The sequence below is a fragment of the Rhodnius prolixus genome, unplaced genomic scaffold (genome assembly GCF_049639745.1).
Source record: "Rhodnius prolixus isolate KJV_2025 unplaced genomic scaffold, Rpr scaffold_4, whole genome shotgun sequence".
Lineage (NCBI taxonomy): Eukaryota > Metazoa > Arthropoda > Insecta > Hemiptera > Reduviidae > Rhodnius > Rhodnius prolixus.
Genome location: NW_027411614.1, coordinates 31,564,743 through 31,585,262, shown reverse-complemented (window position 1 = coordinate 31,585,262; position 20,520 = coordinate 31,564,743). Strand labels below are relative to the sequence as shown.

Below are 20,520 nucleotides of genomic sequence, written 5' to 3'. Positions count from 1 at the left end.
CAGTATGCTATAGTTTTCATGAGTACAGATACATTAGTTGAGAAGATATTGAGGGTTGAAATTTTTTTGGGTCATGGTTTTGCTGAGAAATGGGACCCTTATAACTCCCATAGTAAACAACAGATTATTCGTATGAAATTTTGTGTTCTTGCACACTCTGTTTTACTGAGTAGTATGCTATAGTTTTCTTGAGTACAGATACATTAGTTCAGAAGATATTGAGAGTTGAAATTTTTTTGGGTCATGGTTTTGCTGTGAAATGAGACCCTCATAACTCCCACAGTAAACAACAGATTATTCGTATGAAGTTTTGTGCTCTTGCACACTCTGTTTTACTGAATAGTATCCTATAGTTTTCTTGAGTGGAGATACATTAGTTCAGAAGATATTGAGAGTTGAAATTTTTTTGGGTCATGGTTTTGCTGTGAAATGGGACCCTCATAACTCCCACAGTGAACAAAACAGATTATTCTTATGAAATTTTGTGCTCTTGCACACTCGGTTTTACTGAGCAGTATGCTATAGTTTTCTTTAGTACAGATACAGTAGTTCAGAAGTTATTGAGAGTTGAATTTTTTTGGGTCATGGTTTTGCTGTGAAATGGGGCCTTTTTAACTCCCACAGTAAACAACAGATTATTCTTATGAAATTTTGTGCTCTTGCACACTCGGTTTTACTTAGCAGTATGCTATAGTTTTCTTTAGTACAAATACATTAGTTCAGAAGTTATTGAGAGTAGAAATTTTTTTGGGTCATAGTTTTGCTGTGAAATGGGGCCCTCTTAACTCCCACAGTGAACAACAGAATATTCGTATGAAATTTTCTGCTCTTACACAGTCTGTTTTACTGAGTAGTATGCTATAGTTTTCTTGAGTTCATAACCATATGTTCAGAAGATATTGAGAGTTGAAATTTTTTTGGGTCATGGTTTTGCTGTGAAATGGGACCCTCATAACTCCCATAGTAAACAACAGATTATTCTTATGAAATTTGGTGCTCTTGCACACTCGGTTTTACTTAGCAGTATACTATAGTTTTCTTTATTACAGATACATTAGTTCAGAAGTTATTGAGAGTTGAAATTTTTTTGGGTCATGGTTTTGCTGTGAAATGGGGCCCTTTTAACTCCCACAGTAAACAACAGATTATTCGTATGAAATTTTGTGCTCTTGCACACTCAGTTTTACTGAGTAGTATGCTATAGTTTTCTTGAGTGCAGATACATTCGTTCAGAAGATATGGAGAGTTGAAATTTTTTTGGGTCATGGTTTTGCTGTGAAATGGGACCCTCATAACTCCCACAGTAAACAACAGATTATTCTTATGAAATTTTTTGCTCTTGCAGACTCGGTTTTACTTAGCAGTATGCTATAGTTTTCATGAGTACAGATACATTAGTTGAGAAGATATTGAGGGTTGAAATTTTTTTGGGTCATGGTTTTGCTGAGAAATGGGACCCTTATAACTCCCATAGTAAACAACAGATTATTCGTATGAAATTTTGTGTTCTTGCACACTCTGTTTTACTGAGTAGTATGCTATAGTTTTCTTGAGTACAGATACATTAGTTCAGAAGATATTGAGAGTTGAAATTTTTTTGGGTCATGGTTTTGCTGTGAAATGAGACCCTCATAACTCCCACAGTAAACAACAGATTATTCTTATGAAATTTTGTGCTCTTGCACACTCGGTTTTACTGAGCAGTATGCTATAGTTTTCTTTAGTACAGATACATTAGTTCAGAAGATATTGAGAGTTGAAATTTTTTTGGGTCATGGTTTTGCTGAGAAATGGGACCCTTATAACTCCAATAGTAAACAACAAATTATTCGTATGAAATTTTGTGCTCTTGCACACTCTGTTTTACTGAGTAGTATGCTATAGTTTTCTTGAGTACAGATACATTAGTTCAGAAGATATTGAGAGTTGAAATTTTTTTGGGTCATGGTTTTGCTGTGAAATGGGCCCCTTTTAACTCCCACAGTAAACAACAGATTATTCGAATGAAATTTTGTGCTCTTGCACACTCTGTTTTACTGAGTAGTATGCTATAGTTTTCTTGAGTTCAGAACCATATGTTCAGACGATATTGAGAGTTGAATTTTTTTTGGGTCATTGTTTTGCTGTGAAATGGGACCCTCATAACTCCGGCAGTAAACAACAGATTATTCGTATGAAGTTTTGTGCTCTTGCACACTCTGTTTTACTGAATAGTATGCTATAGTTTTCTTGAGTACAGATACATTAGTTCAGAAGATATTGAGAGTTGAAATTTTTTTGGGTCATGGTTTTGCTGTGAAATGGGACCCTCATAACTCCCACAGTAAACAACAGATTATTCTTATGAAATTTTGTGCTCTTGCACACTCGGTTTTACTGAGCAGTATGCTATAGTTTTCTTTAGTACAGATACATTAGTTCAGAAGATATTGAGAGTTGAAATTTTTTTGGGTCATGGTTTTGCTGTGAAATGGGGCCCTTTTAACTCCCACAGTAAACAACAGATTATTCGTATGAAATTTTGTGCTCTTGCACACTCTGTTTTACTGAGTAGTATGCTATAGTTTTCTTGAGTTCAGAACCATATGTTCAGACGATATTGAGAGTTGAATTTTTTTTGGGTCATAGTTTTGCTGTGAAATGGGACCCTCATAACTCCGACAGTAAACAACAGATTATTCGTATGAAGTTTTGTGCTCTTGCACACTCTGTTTTACTGAGTAGTATGCTATAGTTTTCTTGAGTACAGATACATTAATTGAGAAGATATTGAGGGTTGAATTTTTTTTGGGTCATGCTTTTGCTGTGAAATGGGACCCTCATAACTCCCACAGTAAACAACAGATTATTCTTATGAAATTTTGTGCTCTTGGACACTCGGTTTTACTGAGCAGTATGCCATAGTTTTCTTTAGTACATATATATTAGTTCAGAATTTATTGGGAGTTGAAATTTTTTTGGATCATGGTTTGGCTATTAAATGGGACCTTTATAACTCCCACAGTAAACAACGGATTATTCGAATGAAATTTTGTGCTCCTGCACTCTCTGTTTTACTGCATAGTATGCTATAGTTTTCTTTAGTACAAATACATTAGTTCAGAAGTTATTGAGAGTTGAGATTTTGTTGGGTCATGGTTTTGCTGTGAAATGGGGCCCTTTTAATTCTCACAGTAAACAACAGGTTATTCGTTTGAAATTTTGTGTTCTTGCACACTCTGTTTTACTGAGTAGTAAGCTATAGTTTTCTTTAGTACAGATACGTTAGTTAAGAAGATATTGAGAGTTGAATTTTTTTTGGGTCATGGGTTTGCTGAGGAATGGGACCCTTATAACTCCCACAGTAAACAACAGAATATTCGTATGAAATTTTCTGCTCTTACACGGTCTGTTTTACTGAGTAGTATGTTGTACTTTTCTTGAGTACAGGTACACTAGTTCAGATGATATTGAGAGTTGAATTTTTTAGTTTTGTGGATCACGTTCGTTGCCAGAGCTGGGTTTCCCATCACTAAAAGCCATCTATTGATGAGTGTGTGGCAACTTATTAAAAAACTAGATATACCGAACCCTTTCATTAATAACCTACCAGGTAAATCTTGGTAGAAAGCATTCCGGAACCGTCATCCTATCATTGCTAGAAGTATATGCTAGCTGTTTTTTGAGCCAATGTAACCAATACTAGTTTGAACGTGTTGTATAAAATGATGTTTCTCGATAATTGAATGACGCAGATGCCCTAGAAGGTTTGAACGAAATTAAAACTCTCCGGTAGGATAGTTGTATAAGGGTTGATCGTCAATAACTGCATGAAAAAGAGTAATGTTGAAAAATATTACATTATTTAGGTATGCCAATTTAAAAACCGATTGTTAATTATTATGAATAAGACTGATTTTTTGTTAAAAATCTAAGTGGTACATTGATTTAGGTATTTTGAATATTTTAGGTCGTTTCAGGAATATACTTGTGGTCAATCACTGGTCCTACCGAAAATTCTGTAAGTCAATCACCGGGTCATTGAAATACTTTAAAAAAAGTAATAATTTTTGTTTGACATAAAAATCGAATTTACTGCTGTTTAAATATTAATAATACATAATTCAATCTAATGGAGCGGCACAATTGTACCAACTAACACCTGGAGCCAAAATAACGAAAGATATTCTAAACGAAACTCGAATTTTTTCTTAAGCTCTAAATTACCGGTCCCTTCACCCTATTTGTTTTGTGTGAGTGTTTTTTTAAACTGATTTTTCGAAAAATTAAGCAAACGCTTAAAAAAACCCTTTAGTCTGTTGTTTATTTTAAACTTCTCTGTCATAAACCTATTTATTTCAAACATTATTCTGAACATAATTATTATTTAACCGTTCTGAGATCTGAGTATATCTATTCCGATTTAAATCTTTAGATCTTTTAAAACGATTCCTCTTTTTTTTTTTTGTGATGGTGCGGATTTCAGCCTCTTCAAATTCGATGATAGGTGGGGGTAGAATGGTGCTGATGGGTATGGCTTACAGCTTCGTTGAACTCGATGATTACCCGGTCAGATTTGGAGGTGTTTGGATCTGGCACAATTTAGGTGCGCCAGAACCGCCATTTTCCCTCTACTACGACATATCATTATTTTATGTTTGAAATGCTCCTCCTCATTGCAATCTACGCAAAGAGGAGAGGACCTTTTGTTGTTCCTGTGTAGATACGATCCGCACACCGCGTGGTTCGCTCTTAGCCTGCTTATTGTCGTAACAACACTGTGACAGTTCCCTTAAACCGTGGTTGTCTAGGTAACTGATCTGCCATATTAAGATTATTTAAGGTAAAAGTAAGTTTTGACATGAATTAAAAATGTAACCCAAGAAACTATTACACTAGTTTTTTTAATAGAAATTTATTTAAGTTGTCTTTGTTCTCTTCTTTTTTTGTTTTATATCTGTAAATACACGGGTCAACCCCTTGCTACAGTTGTAGTATTATAAACAAGCAACAATATATAATAATAATATTAGTTTTTTATTTTTAGTGAGTATTAAGGATAGAATTTTACGAATTTGGACACCAAGTAAATAAAATATGAGCAATTAGTTTTTTGAAGTGTACAAGCACATTTTGAAATATTTCTCTGTTACAAATCATTTGTGAGTTAGGAACTTCTTTTTTGGCGTTAAGATCATAATACTGCAAGCTTTATAGTACATAGTTTTAAACTTACTTTAAATTTTGATGATATAAAAATTGCAAGTAGGCCTTGTAAGTGGGCTTTATTTACTTAAAATTTCTTTATCTTGTTTTACAAGATATGTATTATACGTACCTTCCTCATTGGTTGCAGGCTTTAGGTTACTGGTTAAATAAGCTGAAGGAAGATTTACCAGAAACCAGGGAACTTCTGATGAAAGGGAAAATACAGATTTGAAGAATGTTCTAATTCTATTTTCCTTAAAACCTTTCAGTTTGAAGACGAAAATCAATAAAAGGTAACTTAAAACTTGTACAAAGAAACATTTTTATATTTGCTTAGAGATAGTAAGAGATAACTTCCACATTGTAATTTATAGACAATCATTATCGCTGGTTTGTGTTGAATAGAATTATATTTAATTAATTTTTTATATCAGTCGATAAGTATAATTTTTCTAGGTATCTGTTTTCATTCTTTTTTTTTTATAGACAGATCCAATTTGGTTGTATTGTAGGTCATAAAGTACAGTCCGATTCAGTCTTTTACCATTTTTTCACCCACTCCAGCACTTCAGGGCTTTACAAAAATTCATATCTGCCGAAATTCTACGCTTGAGAAAAAAGAACTAGGTTAACTTTTCACAAAGAATTAAGATCAATATTGCCCCATAAAGTAAAACTACTTCAATTCAAACTTTTCATTATAACTTTAGATGGAAAGAAGTTTAGAATTTTTTAAAACTAGCAGTTCTTTATCTTTCTTTATAATTCACTTTTTATAGCAAAACATAGCATTTAGATAACTCACATTATTATTGTTATTTACTTCTTTACTAAATATTTCACTTTTCAACCCTGTGATGGTCACACCAGGATCTTGCAATGCTGAAACATTCGAATGAACTATTACGTTCTCGCAAAACCCTTTTTTCCTTCTTTTTTTTAAATTTGTTTGTTAAGTTACACCAGCGCCAGATGCACTATTAGTAACAATGTCAATAGCTGATACCACTACAAACTCACTAATTGAGGGGAGAAGTTACCCAGTGATAACACTCCCTAAGTCGTCTCCCAGGATTAGCTACTCTCTTCAGAAGAGAGAAAGTCGCGAGGCCACTGGCGTTTTAGTCGTCTGGGAGGATGATCTGGAAGGTGATGAGATGATAAATGGTGGACAAGAGGATTGGAATGAGAGTCAAGTTCTGATGAAAACTTTTGTTGCGAGTTCGTGCAACCTGACCAACAAACGGAATTTCCAGGTCTGTGTGGATGGTTAGATTAGAAACGTAAAATGGAGCCGTTAACGATAGTGCGGAGAATTTTAGGCTGAAGAGATTGAATTCGTTGAAGATTGGAGCGTTTCGTTGAACCCCACAGTTCAATACCGTACGTCCAGGCGGGTTTTAGTATAGAATTGTAAATCAGTCGTTTGTTATTAAGTGAAAGTTTTGAACGTTGGTTTAGTAGTCTTTTAAGTAGTCGATAACGCCTGTTAACTTCAGTTCGTTTAAGTCGTGTGTGCGTGTTCCAAGTCAGTCTTTTGTCTAAATAAAGCCCAAGATAACGGACAACATTGGCAGGAGGAATTGGAATTGAGTCATAGAAGATCGGAGGAAGAGTGATACGACGGAGAGTAAAAGTAATATGCAAAAACCTAACATTGGAAATAAAGAAAAAGAGTTCCAAAAATCTTTCTGTAAACACGCAACTCAAAAACATTCATTGAGTTTATTATTATTCAGTAAAGAGGGAAATCCTACGCTAACCAAGCTACTCCACAGAGAAACCAATAGCCATCAGTAAACCTAGTTTATAATGAAAATTTAGTACCGTATCTAGTAAGTCACCTGCTTCACAGATGACCGTTTTCCTCGTTTCGTCCAAAGAACCTAAACCTAGGACTCCTCAAAACCAAAGCAGTTCTGATAAGATAGGTGGGTGTTCTCTCCATCGTCTCCTAAATTCAACAAAAAGCTCGATAGTTACTTTGATGACGTTCAAAAGAAAAGAGAAACTACTTTTTTTCCTAGAAATTAATCTTTATTGAGGATTAATCTTATTTAAGGATTTTTAAGGATTCAATGCTTAATATTAAAAGAAATAACAAAAATACAAACAAACATATAGGACCATACAATTTTTTTTTTTTTAGTATACAAGAGATTACCATCTACAAGTGCAATGCACAAGTAAATTTTTAAAACATCAAGTATTACCTATTTCAAGAGAATGATATGAGTTCCTGAAACTTTTAATAAATAAAAAAAATGGTTCAAAGATCAGTTTATTTGCCAATGATATCGCAATCTTTGAGGCATTATTAGGAGTATCCACTTCTAAGAACAGAGCCTTGTCAAACCTTCGTATCGAGTTCAGCTGCCAGCAACAAGTGTCTTTAAATCCATGCTGGCATGACTGTAACAACCACTTCTCTACCTTGTCACTGGTCGAATAGTGTTTGCGTTAACTGCCTTCTTAAATTTCCAGCAAACTTTTTGACGAACAAATGTTATTCTAACATTTTATTTTTATTTTTGCTACAAAGCTTAATGAATTAAAAAAATAAAGAATAAATGCGTGATATTCCCCTTTAGAATGACAATACAAATACACAATCTTTACAATGAGCACAACTAATAATTTAGCTTGCTTTACATTTACTATTTACTTACAGCAATTTTACAATCAACTTCGTTGTTTCTGAGGAGTTGAAGAAATAATAATAATTACTATAAATTCTTTGCATCGCTTCTCTAATCATTATTTATTTGGCTGAATATGAACTACTTTAAATCACCCCGGTTTGTGCTTAAAAGTTTGGCCACTATTGTAATTTACTATATTTTGATTATAGTTTTGTTTCTTTTAGCTAAATTTTCAAAGAAGTGCTTGCTCTTTATTATTACAAATATTTAGATTCGGATCAAATAAACACTAACAAATTACAAACATTAAAGACTTAAACGATAAATGATCATTTGATAAACCTTTTTGCTACACTTAACTTTTGCTGCACTTAAATGATTATTGACAGGTACAAAATTACTCTTTTTCCATACCGCTTAATGTCAGAAGGATTCGTAAATAATGAAATATACAGGGTGACCAGAGTAATATGCTTCTCCCATTTTTTTTTTTTTAACGGCGGGAAATTTCGAAAAAATAAAAACACGTATTTAACCATTTTTAGTCTAGTTTATTTTTAGTGATTGACCAATTTTTTTAAACCTCTGTACCTCGAGATACAGCATCCAACTTTGTTTTTTCAAATGGAACGTTATATTTTTTTAAAAATATTTTTATAGTATTTGAGCTCCTAAAAAAAAACAAAAAAAGAATTTTTGAAATCGGTTAGGTTTTTCAAAAGTTATGGTAATTTAAAATATGGAAAACAAATTTCAGTTTATTGACAAAATTACGTTATTTTTTTTTTAAAAAAATCTATTCAAACTGGGCACCATCAACGGATAGGCAAGCCAAAACTCTGGACTCCCACGCTTTGCTTGTAGCAGCACTTATGGTGGCGAAGTCAAGATCTAGGCAGGCTAGAGTTATTCGACGTTCAGGTTGTTTTTTTACAAACGTTTGGTGTGGAGTTTTAGGAAATCAACTAAGGATTCGGAAGTCCATACTTCTACAGAGAGAACTGGTGTAAGGTATCTAACTTTTTTTAAGATACATTTTGCCAGTTCTGCTTGAAGATATTCCTCTACAACGTTGGCTAGATATGTATTTTTAACAAGATGGTTGCTCGGCACATAATGCGAGAGTTGTTCAAGGTTACCTGGTCAGAAATTTCCATGAAAAGTGCTTAGGGACTCATTGTCCGATCCAATGGCCACCTCGATCTCTGGACTTATTTTTTGTGGAATATTTTTTGTGGGGATATCTAAAAAAATAAAGTTTACAGTAACCTTAATCCCGTGGCTTCAGTCGATGATCTGAAACGTCGAATAACTCTAGCCTGCCAGGTCACCCTGTATATTATATACTGCAAAACTTATCAAATTTAATGTAAAACATTTGACTTGGGTCCATTCTCTGATGTTAGAAAACAATTTTGCAGGATGATATCGCTGTTTATACCAAAAAAAAATAGGTACGTGAACAAATTATTTATAAAATAGTTCCGAAGTCTATTCACTTTTAGGCTAATTTTAAGTGGATCTAGCAGATCGTGGGCGTTGTAGAGAAACCACCCTTTTTTGCTCTACTCAGAAGAGCAAACTCGCTGAATAGAAGATGTGCTAGATGTTAAAGCTAGTAAACTCATTTACAAGATCACTTATCTACAATGCTCTTGGATAGAGTATGAACATTTCTTTCTACAAGAAAATGGCATCCGAACCATATATTTTTCAATCTAAATTTTAAACGGTATTCTCATTTTCTTCCTTGTTTAATTGGAATAATTGGTGCGTAATAATAACATTATTATAATTTTCATTTCAACATATAAGTTTATGCGCACACCTGTTGCTTACTTATTTTGCCATCTGAATTCCTTCTTTACCTGTTGTTCTTGCCAGAGAATTATTAATGAGATTACTTTACGTTAATCTACATTACATTATGACTAAGTTAACTTTTAATGCTTCACTTCGCCTACACAAACAACCAACAAATGCAAATATTATCCGCAATGCGGACATTATTTTATTAAGGAAGGAAACAAATTTTCTTGTTTATTGTGCGGAAGAGATTTCTAACTATATTAAATGCGTGTATATTGTGCCGCAATATCCGACATATTTGCTTTCTTTTATAATCTGCTTTCACTAAATACTTTAAATAAATTTTACAATCTAATTTTATTAAAGAAGTAAAGATACTGTAAAATTTCTAAAAAGGAAAGCCATTTTAGATTATACAAGTTAACTACCTTACACAATATGTATTACTGAATTAGGAAATGCTTAGAATTGATTTAATCATTAATTCTTCTGTTGAACATGTTGTTTCTATAAAGGATAAGGTTTTGCGAATAAATTTACATTTACGTAACCATATTATTTATTTAAATTTATATTTGCAAACTTTAGGAAGGTTTCCCTAGGGCAGGGATAGCAAACCTTTTTGAGACGTGGGTCAAATTTTGTTCATTTTTTTTTTTTTAGTACTAGCTCTTGGGTCACTAATGCCCATTTGCGCAAGAATTTACAACATTTAACTGAATATTTTCAAAACTAAACATCTTTAAAATTCAGTTGGCTTAACGGGTAAAACGGGACAAAACAAGTGCTATGGAAGTTTTTTTTTTTACAAACATAACCGAACAAAACCTTACAAAAGTGTGTTTTATCTGAAGAAAAATCTAAATATGGTTATTTGCTTTGGGTTGTCGATTTTTCTTAACAAACAAAATATGAGTAAAATTATACATTTTATTTGATATTTTGTAAAACACTTTTGCTTTATTTTAAATACTACAAAAGCATTTGTCGTCATTTGCGTTTTAGAACTGTAATGATCAAACTAAAGGTTATATGTAGATAGCATTTAAATTGCTTTTGTGTCAATGCTTGATTGAAAAAAATACAGATAGAATATAAATTATCCACACAATTAGAAAAATCTAAATCAACTCGCATAAACAAACAAATGGTTGCCTAGCAATTGTGGGTCATTGAAAAAGCTTGCGCGGGTCATAGGCTCGCCATCACTGCCCAAGGAAATTTCTTTTGCTTGACTTCATTTTTTTCTTTCTTTTAAAATCTCATCTCTGATTTACTGAACAAGTCACTTCATTAGACAGTTTTGCATATTGCAGACACATGGAATTTTTTTACATTATTTTTATTTATTAGTTTTTATGTGATTTTTATTTTTTAACGTCGGATCCTTTTTCAAGGTGATAAACTTAAAAGAACACAAATTTGCAAACTATCTTTTAAGTAAATTATTAACAAAATTATGTAGCAAACAAATTATATTTGAATTGATTTTGTTAAAAAGTTATTTTAAATGTAATTAAGGTTAGAAGGTAAGTCGGCAGTGTAGATTGTACCTCTATTTACACCTTCGCTGACGACACTGCCATTCTCTCCACACACTCTGACCCTATCCTCGCAGTACGCTCACTTTAGTCCCACCTTCACTCAATAGAACCTTGGTTAGAAAACTGGCGTATAAAAATTAACCCAACTAAATCTAAATACATAGTCTTCACACTCAAACGTCAAACTCCGCCACCTGTCTTCTTACATCACACACCTATCCCACCAGCCGACCATGTGCGGTACCTTGGAATGTACCTAGACAAGAGACTTACCTGGAACCCCCATACGAGACTTAAACGTACCGAACTAAACAAACGATACAAACTTCTAGCCAGGCTACTCGACAAACGCTCAAAACTCTCACTACAGAACAAACGACGACTCTATACAGCCCTTCTCACACCAATATGTACTTACGGACTCGAACTTTACGGTACAGCTAAAAAAATCCAACCTCAATAGACTACAAACACTGCAATCCAAAATTCTCCGCCGCACACTAGACGCTCCATTCTACGTAAGCAACCACACTATACATACAGATTTCCAAATTCCACTTATCTCCGAACTTGCCAAAATTCGATACAAAAATTTTCACCAAAAACTCTCACTGCATCCCAACCCTTTAGCTGCAAACTACGCTACCCTCCAATCCTCGAAGACGGCTGAGGCGCCGTTGGCCCCGTGACCAACTGGGTGACTAACGGCGGCCATCAATGGATGACCGTCATTCACGTCTGCCACGCTATTCACGTACATTCATCGCATTTACCTATTGTACCTGTAGGTACAGGTGTAAACATTAAAAGGATAAAAAAAAAAAAAATGTAATTAAACCGTAAAAATATCAAGTAAAATTTATTGTTTTAACTAAGTTTTTTAAAAAGAGTTTCGAAAATTATAACTCAGCCTTTCTCGATTCAGCCCTCCCTGAATAGTGAGTGGTAACCTCTGTGTACGTTGTATAATGTGAAAAAGTAAGAAATAAGTTTACTGAAGCACAAAGAAGAATTATTTTGGGGATTTCGTTCTGACCTACAGTTCGGCCAAGACAAAGAGGCTGGCGAAAAACTTTTAAAACCGTTTAACTAGAAATGTCACATAAGGGAATTAGTTTTCTTCCTTTTCTATCTTAGTTTTTCTCTAAAACTGCACAACTTTATCTCTTAACTTAAGATTAAAATCTGTTTTATTGGATTTGAAGCAAACCATGATTATTGTCACGTCTCTCGGTGGCCCCAAGTTGAAACATCAAATTAGAATTTTCTATTATTTTTAATTGAGTTCACACACAGAAAAAATACACATCAATTTTAACCGTAAACACCGCTTTTTCGGTACTTAGCGAATCTCATAAAGGATTTCCAGTCAGCTCAAACTCAAAATCGAAAATCCACACGATCTTAATCATCTGCCTTAAGCCTGAAGCTTTTACCCACCGAATATTTGTGCATCCACAATTTGTTAACTGCACCTCTACGGCCTTTTGTACGTAACTGTGTTAATGTCGCAAGTCATTATGAGATTCAAGGGGGATTCCTCCTTGGCCAGACAGGTTGACAGAATTTGATATCTACGTTATGCAATTTTCCCCAATTCATAATACCGTTTTGAATACATATTTCTGGAAGAGGTTTGCTATTCCGTATGTCATTAACTAACAGCGTTTCAACTAAAAAACCCCATAGAAAACATATACAAAAACATTGTTCGTTAAATTAAAAACCAACAGACAGCAATTATTTCTTTTAGGTTAAAAGAATTCCTGGGTATTATAGAAATATTGTTATAAAACTTTAAAACAATTGTCATCATGCTTAGAGTGCTGATTATTTTTCTTACTAATGAGTTTGCATGTAAGTGATTCTTGTACTCTCCATAGCAGTCTACAATTAGTTGAAGAATAATGGTACTAAAAATAAATAAATGCTCTGAAAGCCTCTTAACAAGCTCTATATCTACACGAATCCACAAATTTAATTCTGTATCAAGTTAACAGAAGTCAATTGGTGTTTTCATTATAAAAATTATTTTTATTGTAACAGTAAAAGCTTTTTGGTAAAACCACACTTCTGGACGATTGGAGTTATCTAAATTTAAAATTTGATTAATAAATTTGATTCTTATCCAAAATTCTACGAATCCTGGAGCCAGTTTGCTGCTCTAAAAGTTCTTTTCATAGGAGCCTCTATTAAGCACAGTAGATATATCAGGTCTTGTATACTCGGGCGTCAAAGCAACTTGTAGCAATAAAAGCAGTCTTAAGAAAAGTACTTAAGAATTATTTATCCACTTCTTACTAATTTAGCAACATAAATTTATTGGCAACTCCTTTTTCAAAAAACTGTGGCAGTTTTTTTTAAGTTTACTGGATATTTTCTTTCGCTCTTTTTTCTCGGAGACCTCTGAGAACTTAATCACGTACCATAACTATAAATGACTAACGATAACTAATGTTTGTAAGAATCAGTATTCTTTTCTTTATCACCGTAAGGAATTAATTCGGTAGGGCTTAAGAAGATCTTGTAGCAACAATTATTTTCTTACAATCTCATTAAGAAAGTCGTTGCTTGTATCGTAATTGAAATGAACAGTTTTTTAATCCATAATTTAAATTTGCTGTAACCATATTATAATTTAATACTTTTCTTTGAGTTTTTGCCCAGCCGCACATGATTCTTAGAACAGTAGAAAGACAGGATTAGCCAGACATTTTGTTTTCATGCTCTTGTCAACAGGTAATTAACTCTGATTAAGGACTTGTTAATTCTCCACGTCGTTTAAATCGAAGTTGGCCTTGCAATCCCCTTGTTTCCCAACCTTTCCCTTCTATCTAGAGCTTGCCAACGATGGCTGCTTTCTCTTAACACTTTCTCCTGGTTATATGGCTGAGCTCGGTGCTACATCATAAATTATACATCTAGTACGCTACATTTACTGAACTATAATAATAATAATAACAGTGTTTATTCAGGGACTTAAAAACATACTAAAAACAAAATATTTCTCCTAACTGTAAGCAAAATAATTTCTTTAATTCAAAACAAAACACACTTCGAGCATGGACTTCGTCCGTCTGCCGAGTTGACTCTAATTTATTTATTAACCATACTAAATTTACAAATATTTGAATAAACATATAATAAAACATTTGCTAAACTTTGGAACTAAACATATTTCGATATTAAAAATTAAAATGATTTATTAAAATTTTTCTATAACTCCAAGTGGATATTGTGTACTCATACAGCTTGCACCAATCAAGGTCATTCAAATAAAGAATAATTTCACTTATCTTGAGTTTTCTATTTCCCAAGTACTGTACTCTGAACTGTAAAATCGAACATTCCCCAATAAAATGGACGATATCTTCCACCGCTCCAAGATTACAGAGAGAACAATAGTGTCTACTTTCAACCTTGTTTACACTAAAATTTAAGTTAAACATTGCGCCTCTCAGCTTCATTACATTAATAAATTTTGCACTGTTTTTATCATGAATATATCCGTTTTCCCTAAATCCAACTCTAATTATTTGTGAATATAATGGTATTTAGCGCTATTTGCTTTCAGACTATCTCTAAATTCTGATTTTATGTGGTAACGTTAGGGTGCAAGAACCACCATCTGGGCTCAATAAATCGATTAGTTACGATATTACAGCACACCGAAGTAGGTAATTACTATCGGATGCGAAAACTGCCTTTTCACCGAAGACCTAACCATTTATTGAACTATGTAATTTACAGTTGCAATTAGGCCAAAATAAAAATATGATTTAACGTCTTTAGGTCCTTTAACACCGGCAGCCTTTTTCAGGGCGCCAACGGCCTCCGGATAATGTAATCTCAACGCAGCATCACCGATCAGTGAGTTTGAGAAGATCCTAAGTTGAGAAAAGTCTGAAAATCTGAGAGCGGTAACTTCGAGTGAACATCCAGTGCCTTTCCTTTATTATTATTATTATTATTTAATGAAGGCGCATCAACATCTAAGATCATTGGCGCCTGGAGCCTTTTTTAGTGCATTGCTATACTAATTTTTTTCGCTACAAACAGTCCATGGCCAGACAGTGATCTGTAAATTCATGTAAATAAATGTTCATTCATTAAAATAAAAAATAAATCATTCTACAGAAATGTTTTATTCATTTAATCTTTTTTATTTCAAGCTTTTTTTAATAATTAAGTTTTGTTTTAATTAAACTTCTCGTGCAGGTTTTGAACAATTGAAATTTTCCTAATTGTTAGCAAAGAATTGGACTTGATTTAGAGAACGGAGCTTTTAAGACAATGGGCTTCGTTAACGTGGCGAAAATTGTTTTAAGCCTTGTGAAATACTTTAAACAATGGAATCAGAGCAAGATTTACCAGTAAAATCAGAATAGTTGAGGTAGTACAGCTATAGAATTAGTTCTAGTTCCGTGCATTCCTATTTTATTGTGTCTTTCTATTTTTATTAAATAATTCCACCATCATTTATTAGAATGCTCTTCTACGTGATTTCACGTGTTCCTGTAGTTTTTTATCTCCTCCTTCTAAAAAAACCCAAAACTTTATTTCTGTCAAATTATACAAAACTAATATACTTTAATGATAATTTACTTTCATAGATTACAGTAGCTTCTTTAACCCATATTATAGACGTTGTCTGCTTCATCTGAGCATAAATAATTGCATCATTTCATAATAAAACTACTAGCCATTGGGTGTAAATTTTCTAATAAAGTTAATAAATTAGTTTTTTAAAGTTATTTACAATTAGCAGTTTTTGTAAAGTTCCTGCCAAATTTCAGGTAATGTTTTCAGATATATGTCCTGAAAACCAAAACATTTTTGTTGGGAATTTGTATGATTTACAGTTGACTAATGTTTGAGCGAAGCAAAAATCGGTTGAATTTCAATTATGATGCATCATTTGGATTCCATGAGGACCTCAACTGTAGGCTTATTTTTAAAATAAAGGGGTTTATCTATCAACACTTTACTGAATTGGTTTTTCAATTTTTAGCCATTTTCTCGAAAACATTAACCTTCCTAAATTTATTCCGCTTGTAAAGTCTGTACGCTTTAATTTTAAATATCACAAGGACGTTGAGAATAGACAATATTATAGAGTTAAAAATAAAAATGGAAGTAATAAAGAAAATTAGTGTAAACTATAAGTTTGAGAACCGCAGTAAAAGCAGGGGGCTGGCTGTAGGTTTTCACTTCAGATTTCCATGTCATCATATTCAGATAGATTTGTCGTGGGATTGAGCAGGATCTCATGTATAATGTATTTTCCATATTTTTCTTTTCAGCGCTGCATAGTTGTTCCTTAAGATAACTATTTAGCCTTTTATTTTATTTTTTAAACGGTTGAAACTATTTTGAACCACAAACAACAACAATCTATTTGATAAGTTTTAAATACCTCACTTTAATTTAATGTAAATTATCTGGCACGTACGTGGCAGACAACTTCAAAAATGAAGTTCTCAGTTTTACCAGAAAGGAAAAGAAATCGTGTGAATTACATGTCATTTACAGATCTATGGATAATGCTATCAAAACCCTGCACGGTTTATTTGTGCATCATGTTAATATTATGATCTAGACGCTCTGCAAATACTATTAACATTTTCAAAAACCATACAAAAAAAGAATTGATTTTCACTTTGAAGTGTCATAACTTCCTGAGACATGCAGAAGAAAAGTGAGAAAAGTGGATTGCAAATCTTAATGAACTTTATGAAATAAAGCTGAAAAAACAAAATCTATCTTGCATTTTATTCCACTGCTCCGTCCTTGCCACGCAGGGCACACTTTTTTTAATTAAATCATGTAAAATATTCTCACATATGATGCTATCATATACATTACAAAATATTTTAATGAACTTTAAAATTTATAAATAAAACCACTTCCTGAAGTTTGTAAAAACATTAACAATAAACTCAATTTAAAGTTCACATCTGTTTTTTGAAGTTGTTGACAGCAAAAAAATTAAAAATAAATAAATAATAAAATGAATATAGGAAACCTCTAGGGTAAAAAGGCGCTCAAATTCACCATTCAGAACTTATAACATTAAATCTTCCCAAAGGTGATTCATCAACCTCCACATCGTTAACTTTCAAACTTCAGCATTGCAAAAATACTGAATTCACAATTCAATGTTGATATTCAACATCTACCTTACCCCTTCCGGACGGAGATTAAGTTGGTTTGACTTAGTTTAACATTCATATTCTTGCCACAGCACAGTTGCTTTTTTTAAGCTGTGACATTTTATAGATCTACGAAGTTCTATAAGATACTAAGAATGTTCTCGTAGAAGAACATTCTTAGATTGCCCTAGAGAGCGATTTGACTCCACATTTCTGGCTCAGAAAACTGTTGAGAAGCATTCCTCTTCCTACTATATTTCAATAAATAAAATAAAACAAATATATTTGTTTTATGTCGCGTAAACCGAGAAACACACATGGTCCAAATTAATTATCCGTTTTAAATTAAATAACAACAAGATGAATAAAACTTCCAATTAAATACTTTTTGTTTGATTCTAATCTGTGCAAATGCTGCAACTAAGTAGTGGATACTACTCTGTTCTAAACTCAAAAACACCCAGAAGTTAATTAATTTTTTTTTCTTCCTCCTCTTAAATTATTCCAAAATACGTACTTAAGCTGATGCTTTTTTAAGAAAACTAGTCGTAACCAGGATAGAGTATTATGCATACTTAGTTAATCATTGTACTGTACACAAACTTTTCCACAAATTATGGGACTTCTTCGTGGAGATCATCCCTGCTTAATAGAGGCGCCTATGAAAAGAACTTTTAGAGCAGCAAACTGGCTCCAGGATTCGTAGAATTTTGGATAAGAATCAATTAATAAAATTCTAAGTTTCGATAACTCCAATCGTCCAGAAGTGTTGTTTTACCAAAAAGCTTTTACTGTTACAATAAAAATATTTTTTATAATGAAAACACCAATTGACTTCTGTTAACTTGATACAGAATTAAATTTGTGGATTCGTGTAGATATAGAGCTTGTTAAGAGGCTTTCAGAGCATTTATTTATTTATTTTTAGTACCATTATACTTCAACTAATTGTAGACTGCTATGGAGAGTACAAGAATCACTTACATGCAAACTCATTAGTAAGAAAAATAATCAGCACTCTAAGCATGATGACAAGTGTTTTAAAGTTTTATAACAATATTTCTGTAATACTCAGGAATTCTTTTAACCTAAAAGAAATAATTGCTGTCTGTTGGTTTTTAATTTAACGAACAATGTTTTTGTATATGTTTTCTATGGGGTTTTTTAGTTGAAACGCTGTTAGTTAATGACATACGGAATAGCAAACCTCTTCCAGAAATATGTATTCAAAAAGGTATTATGAATGGGGGTAAATTGCATAACGTAGATATCAAATTAGAATTTTCTTCTGATTTCTATTTTGAGTTATGCTAATTCCTCTCTTCACTCACACACACCCATTCACGTTTTGAGAACTTGAAGGTGTAAACATCAAGAACGATCTTTTTTTTAAACCAAACTATTCTACAACAAAGCAATTGTTTTACCCTTAGAAATTATTGTATAATAACTACTGTTAAGGCTAGAGTAGCAATCCATGGGTAAATCAATCTGAGTGAACGCTCATAAGGCTAAAAATATTTAAAAAAGGGTTAAGAAATGCCTATTTTCTACGGACTTTACGTCTAACTACCGATTAGGAGATGCGGTTGGATTGCTGAATGGTTAGAGTCTTCTACAGGACTATATCTTGGCGTTCTTGAAAAATTTAATAAACATAGAATTATTATAAAAAGGATAATGCGTAGCTACAAATAGTTTGTTTGCAGTAATTGTTTTATTTAAAAAGACAGATAGAAAGAAATTAAAGTAGTACGAAGAGTTAATTTCTACGATGCTGTTTGTTCAGATAACAGGTTGTTTTTCTGTTAATACTGAACTTGAAGAAATAAATTAGTGGTGGCCGATTAAGGCCTGATAGTGTGTTCCACATTGTTTTCAGTCTTAGTGCCCTTAAAGTGGTGTTAGTAATTTAGATTATTTCCACCAATTGTCTACTAGAAGAAGAAGAAGAAGGAAAAGAGAACAATTTTTACCTTACAGTGTCCAGTGTAGTGAGTCCTGGCGGTCTGGACTTGCACATTAGTCTGCATGTTGTTTGTCCGCGTGCGGAGAAGACACTGGACAGACAAGGAATGAGGATAGAATAGAGAGAAAATAAGAGACTATCTGGTAACCATGGAGACATACTCCTTGTAGCAGACTCTTCACCACAGGTGGACGTGGCGGGTCGGTGGGTACTACACTTCTGCTGGTGGGCTCGCCGATGCTTGCTCACACTTCCACCAGGGCGTGGGCCGATTGCAATGATTGTGAACATCCTCAGAGTCACGTCCAGTACTAAAACACCCTCTTTGTTTTTTTTTCTTTCTCGTAAATGTGAAGTCCTTCTTTGCTTTCCTGGCAACGACTTAGTTTCGAACATAGTTCCAAAGATCTCTAAAATGTCTAACCTACTGTGAAAGGTGATGGTTGGCTTCTCTAATCTCTATCATATATTCTCTTTTGAGCGTAAAGCTTGGTTTTAAAAACAAACAAAAAACCCATTACACAGCTCGTTTTTTGAAGTGTTGTAATTATCAGCGCTTCATATGTTATTCAACACACACTTTGGGAATATATACGAGATGTGGCTATTAAATACGAAACTATTGCTGTAAAACATTTTATTTTAAATTTATACATATATAGTTATTTAAATTTTATGTCCTTCAATATACACCCCTCCCCTATCCCTAAAATGCTTCATGCGAATTTACCATAGTTCGAAACAGTGCTGGAAGTCTTTTTCTGTGAGCTCCTGCATGACTCGTGCCGCTTTTTCTTTCACAGCTTCAAAGGACTGAAATCGTGTTCCTTTTAATGCAGATTTGACTTTAGGGAACATAAAAAAGTCTTATGGGGTCACGTCAGGCGAATAAGGCGGATGGCCTAAAACTGGGATGTTGTACTTGGCTAGAAGCGTCTTGACAGACAATGCAGTGTGAGCCGACACGTTGTCTTGATGGAGAACCCATGACTTGTTCTTTCACAAATCGGGCCGTTCTTCCTTACTCTTTCACAGAGTTAAGCAAGCACCTAACGGTAGTAATGTTAATTATAATCGATATTTTCATCCGTTTTGGATGTGGAAGGGCGACCCGAGCGGTCATCATCTCCGACGTCTTCTCGGCCATCTTGGAAACGCTTGAACCATTCAAAAACTCGCGCACGTGATAAACATTCATCGCCATAAACTTCTTTTAA

General features: G+C 33.4%; 1 protein-coding gene across 1 annotated transcript in view; it reads right to left on the bottom strand.

Annotated features, from left to right (window-relative positions):
* Positions 1-19,392, bottom strand: part of LOC141455996 (inactive dipeptidyl peptidase 10-like) — a 333,209-nt gene extending 313,817 nt beyond the window's left edge. Inside the window, exon 1 of the mRNA XM_074131549.1 lies at positions 19,311-19,392. Coding sequence (XP_073987650.1) covers positions 19,311-19,367 — 57 coding nt within the window. The 5' untranslated portion in view covers positions 19,368-19,392. The remainder of the gene's footprint in view (positions 1-19,310) is intronic.
* Between the last annotated feature and the right edge of the window lie 1,128 nt (positions 19,393-20,520).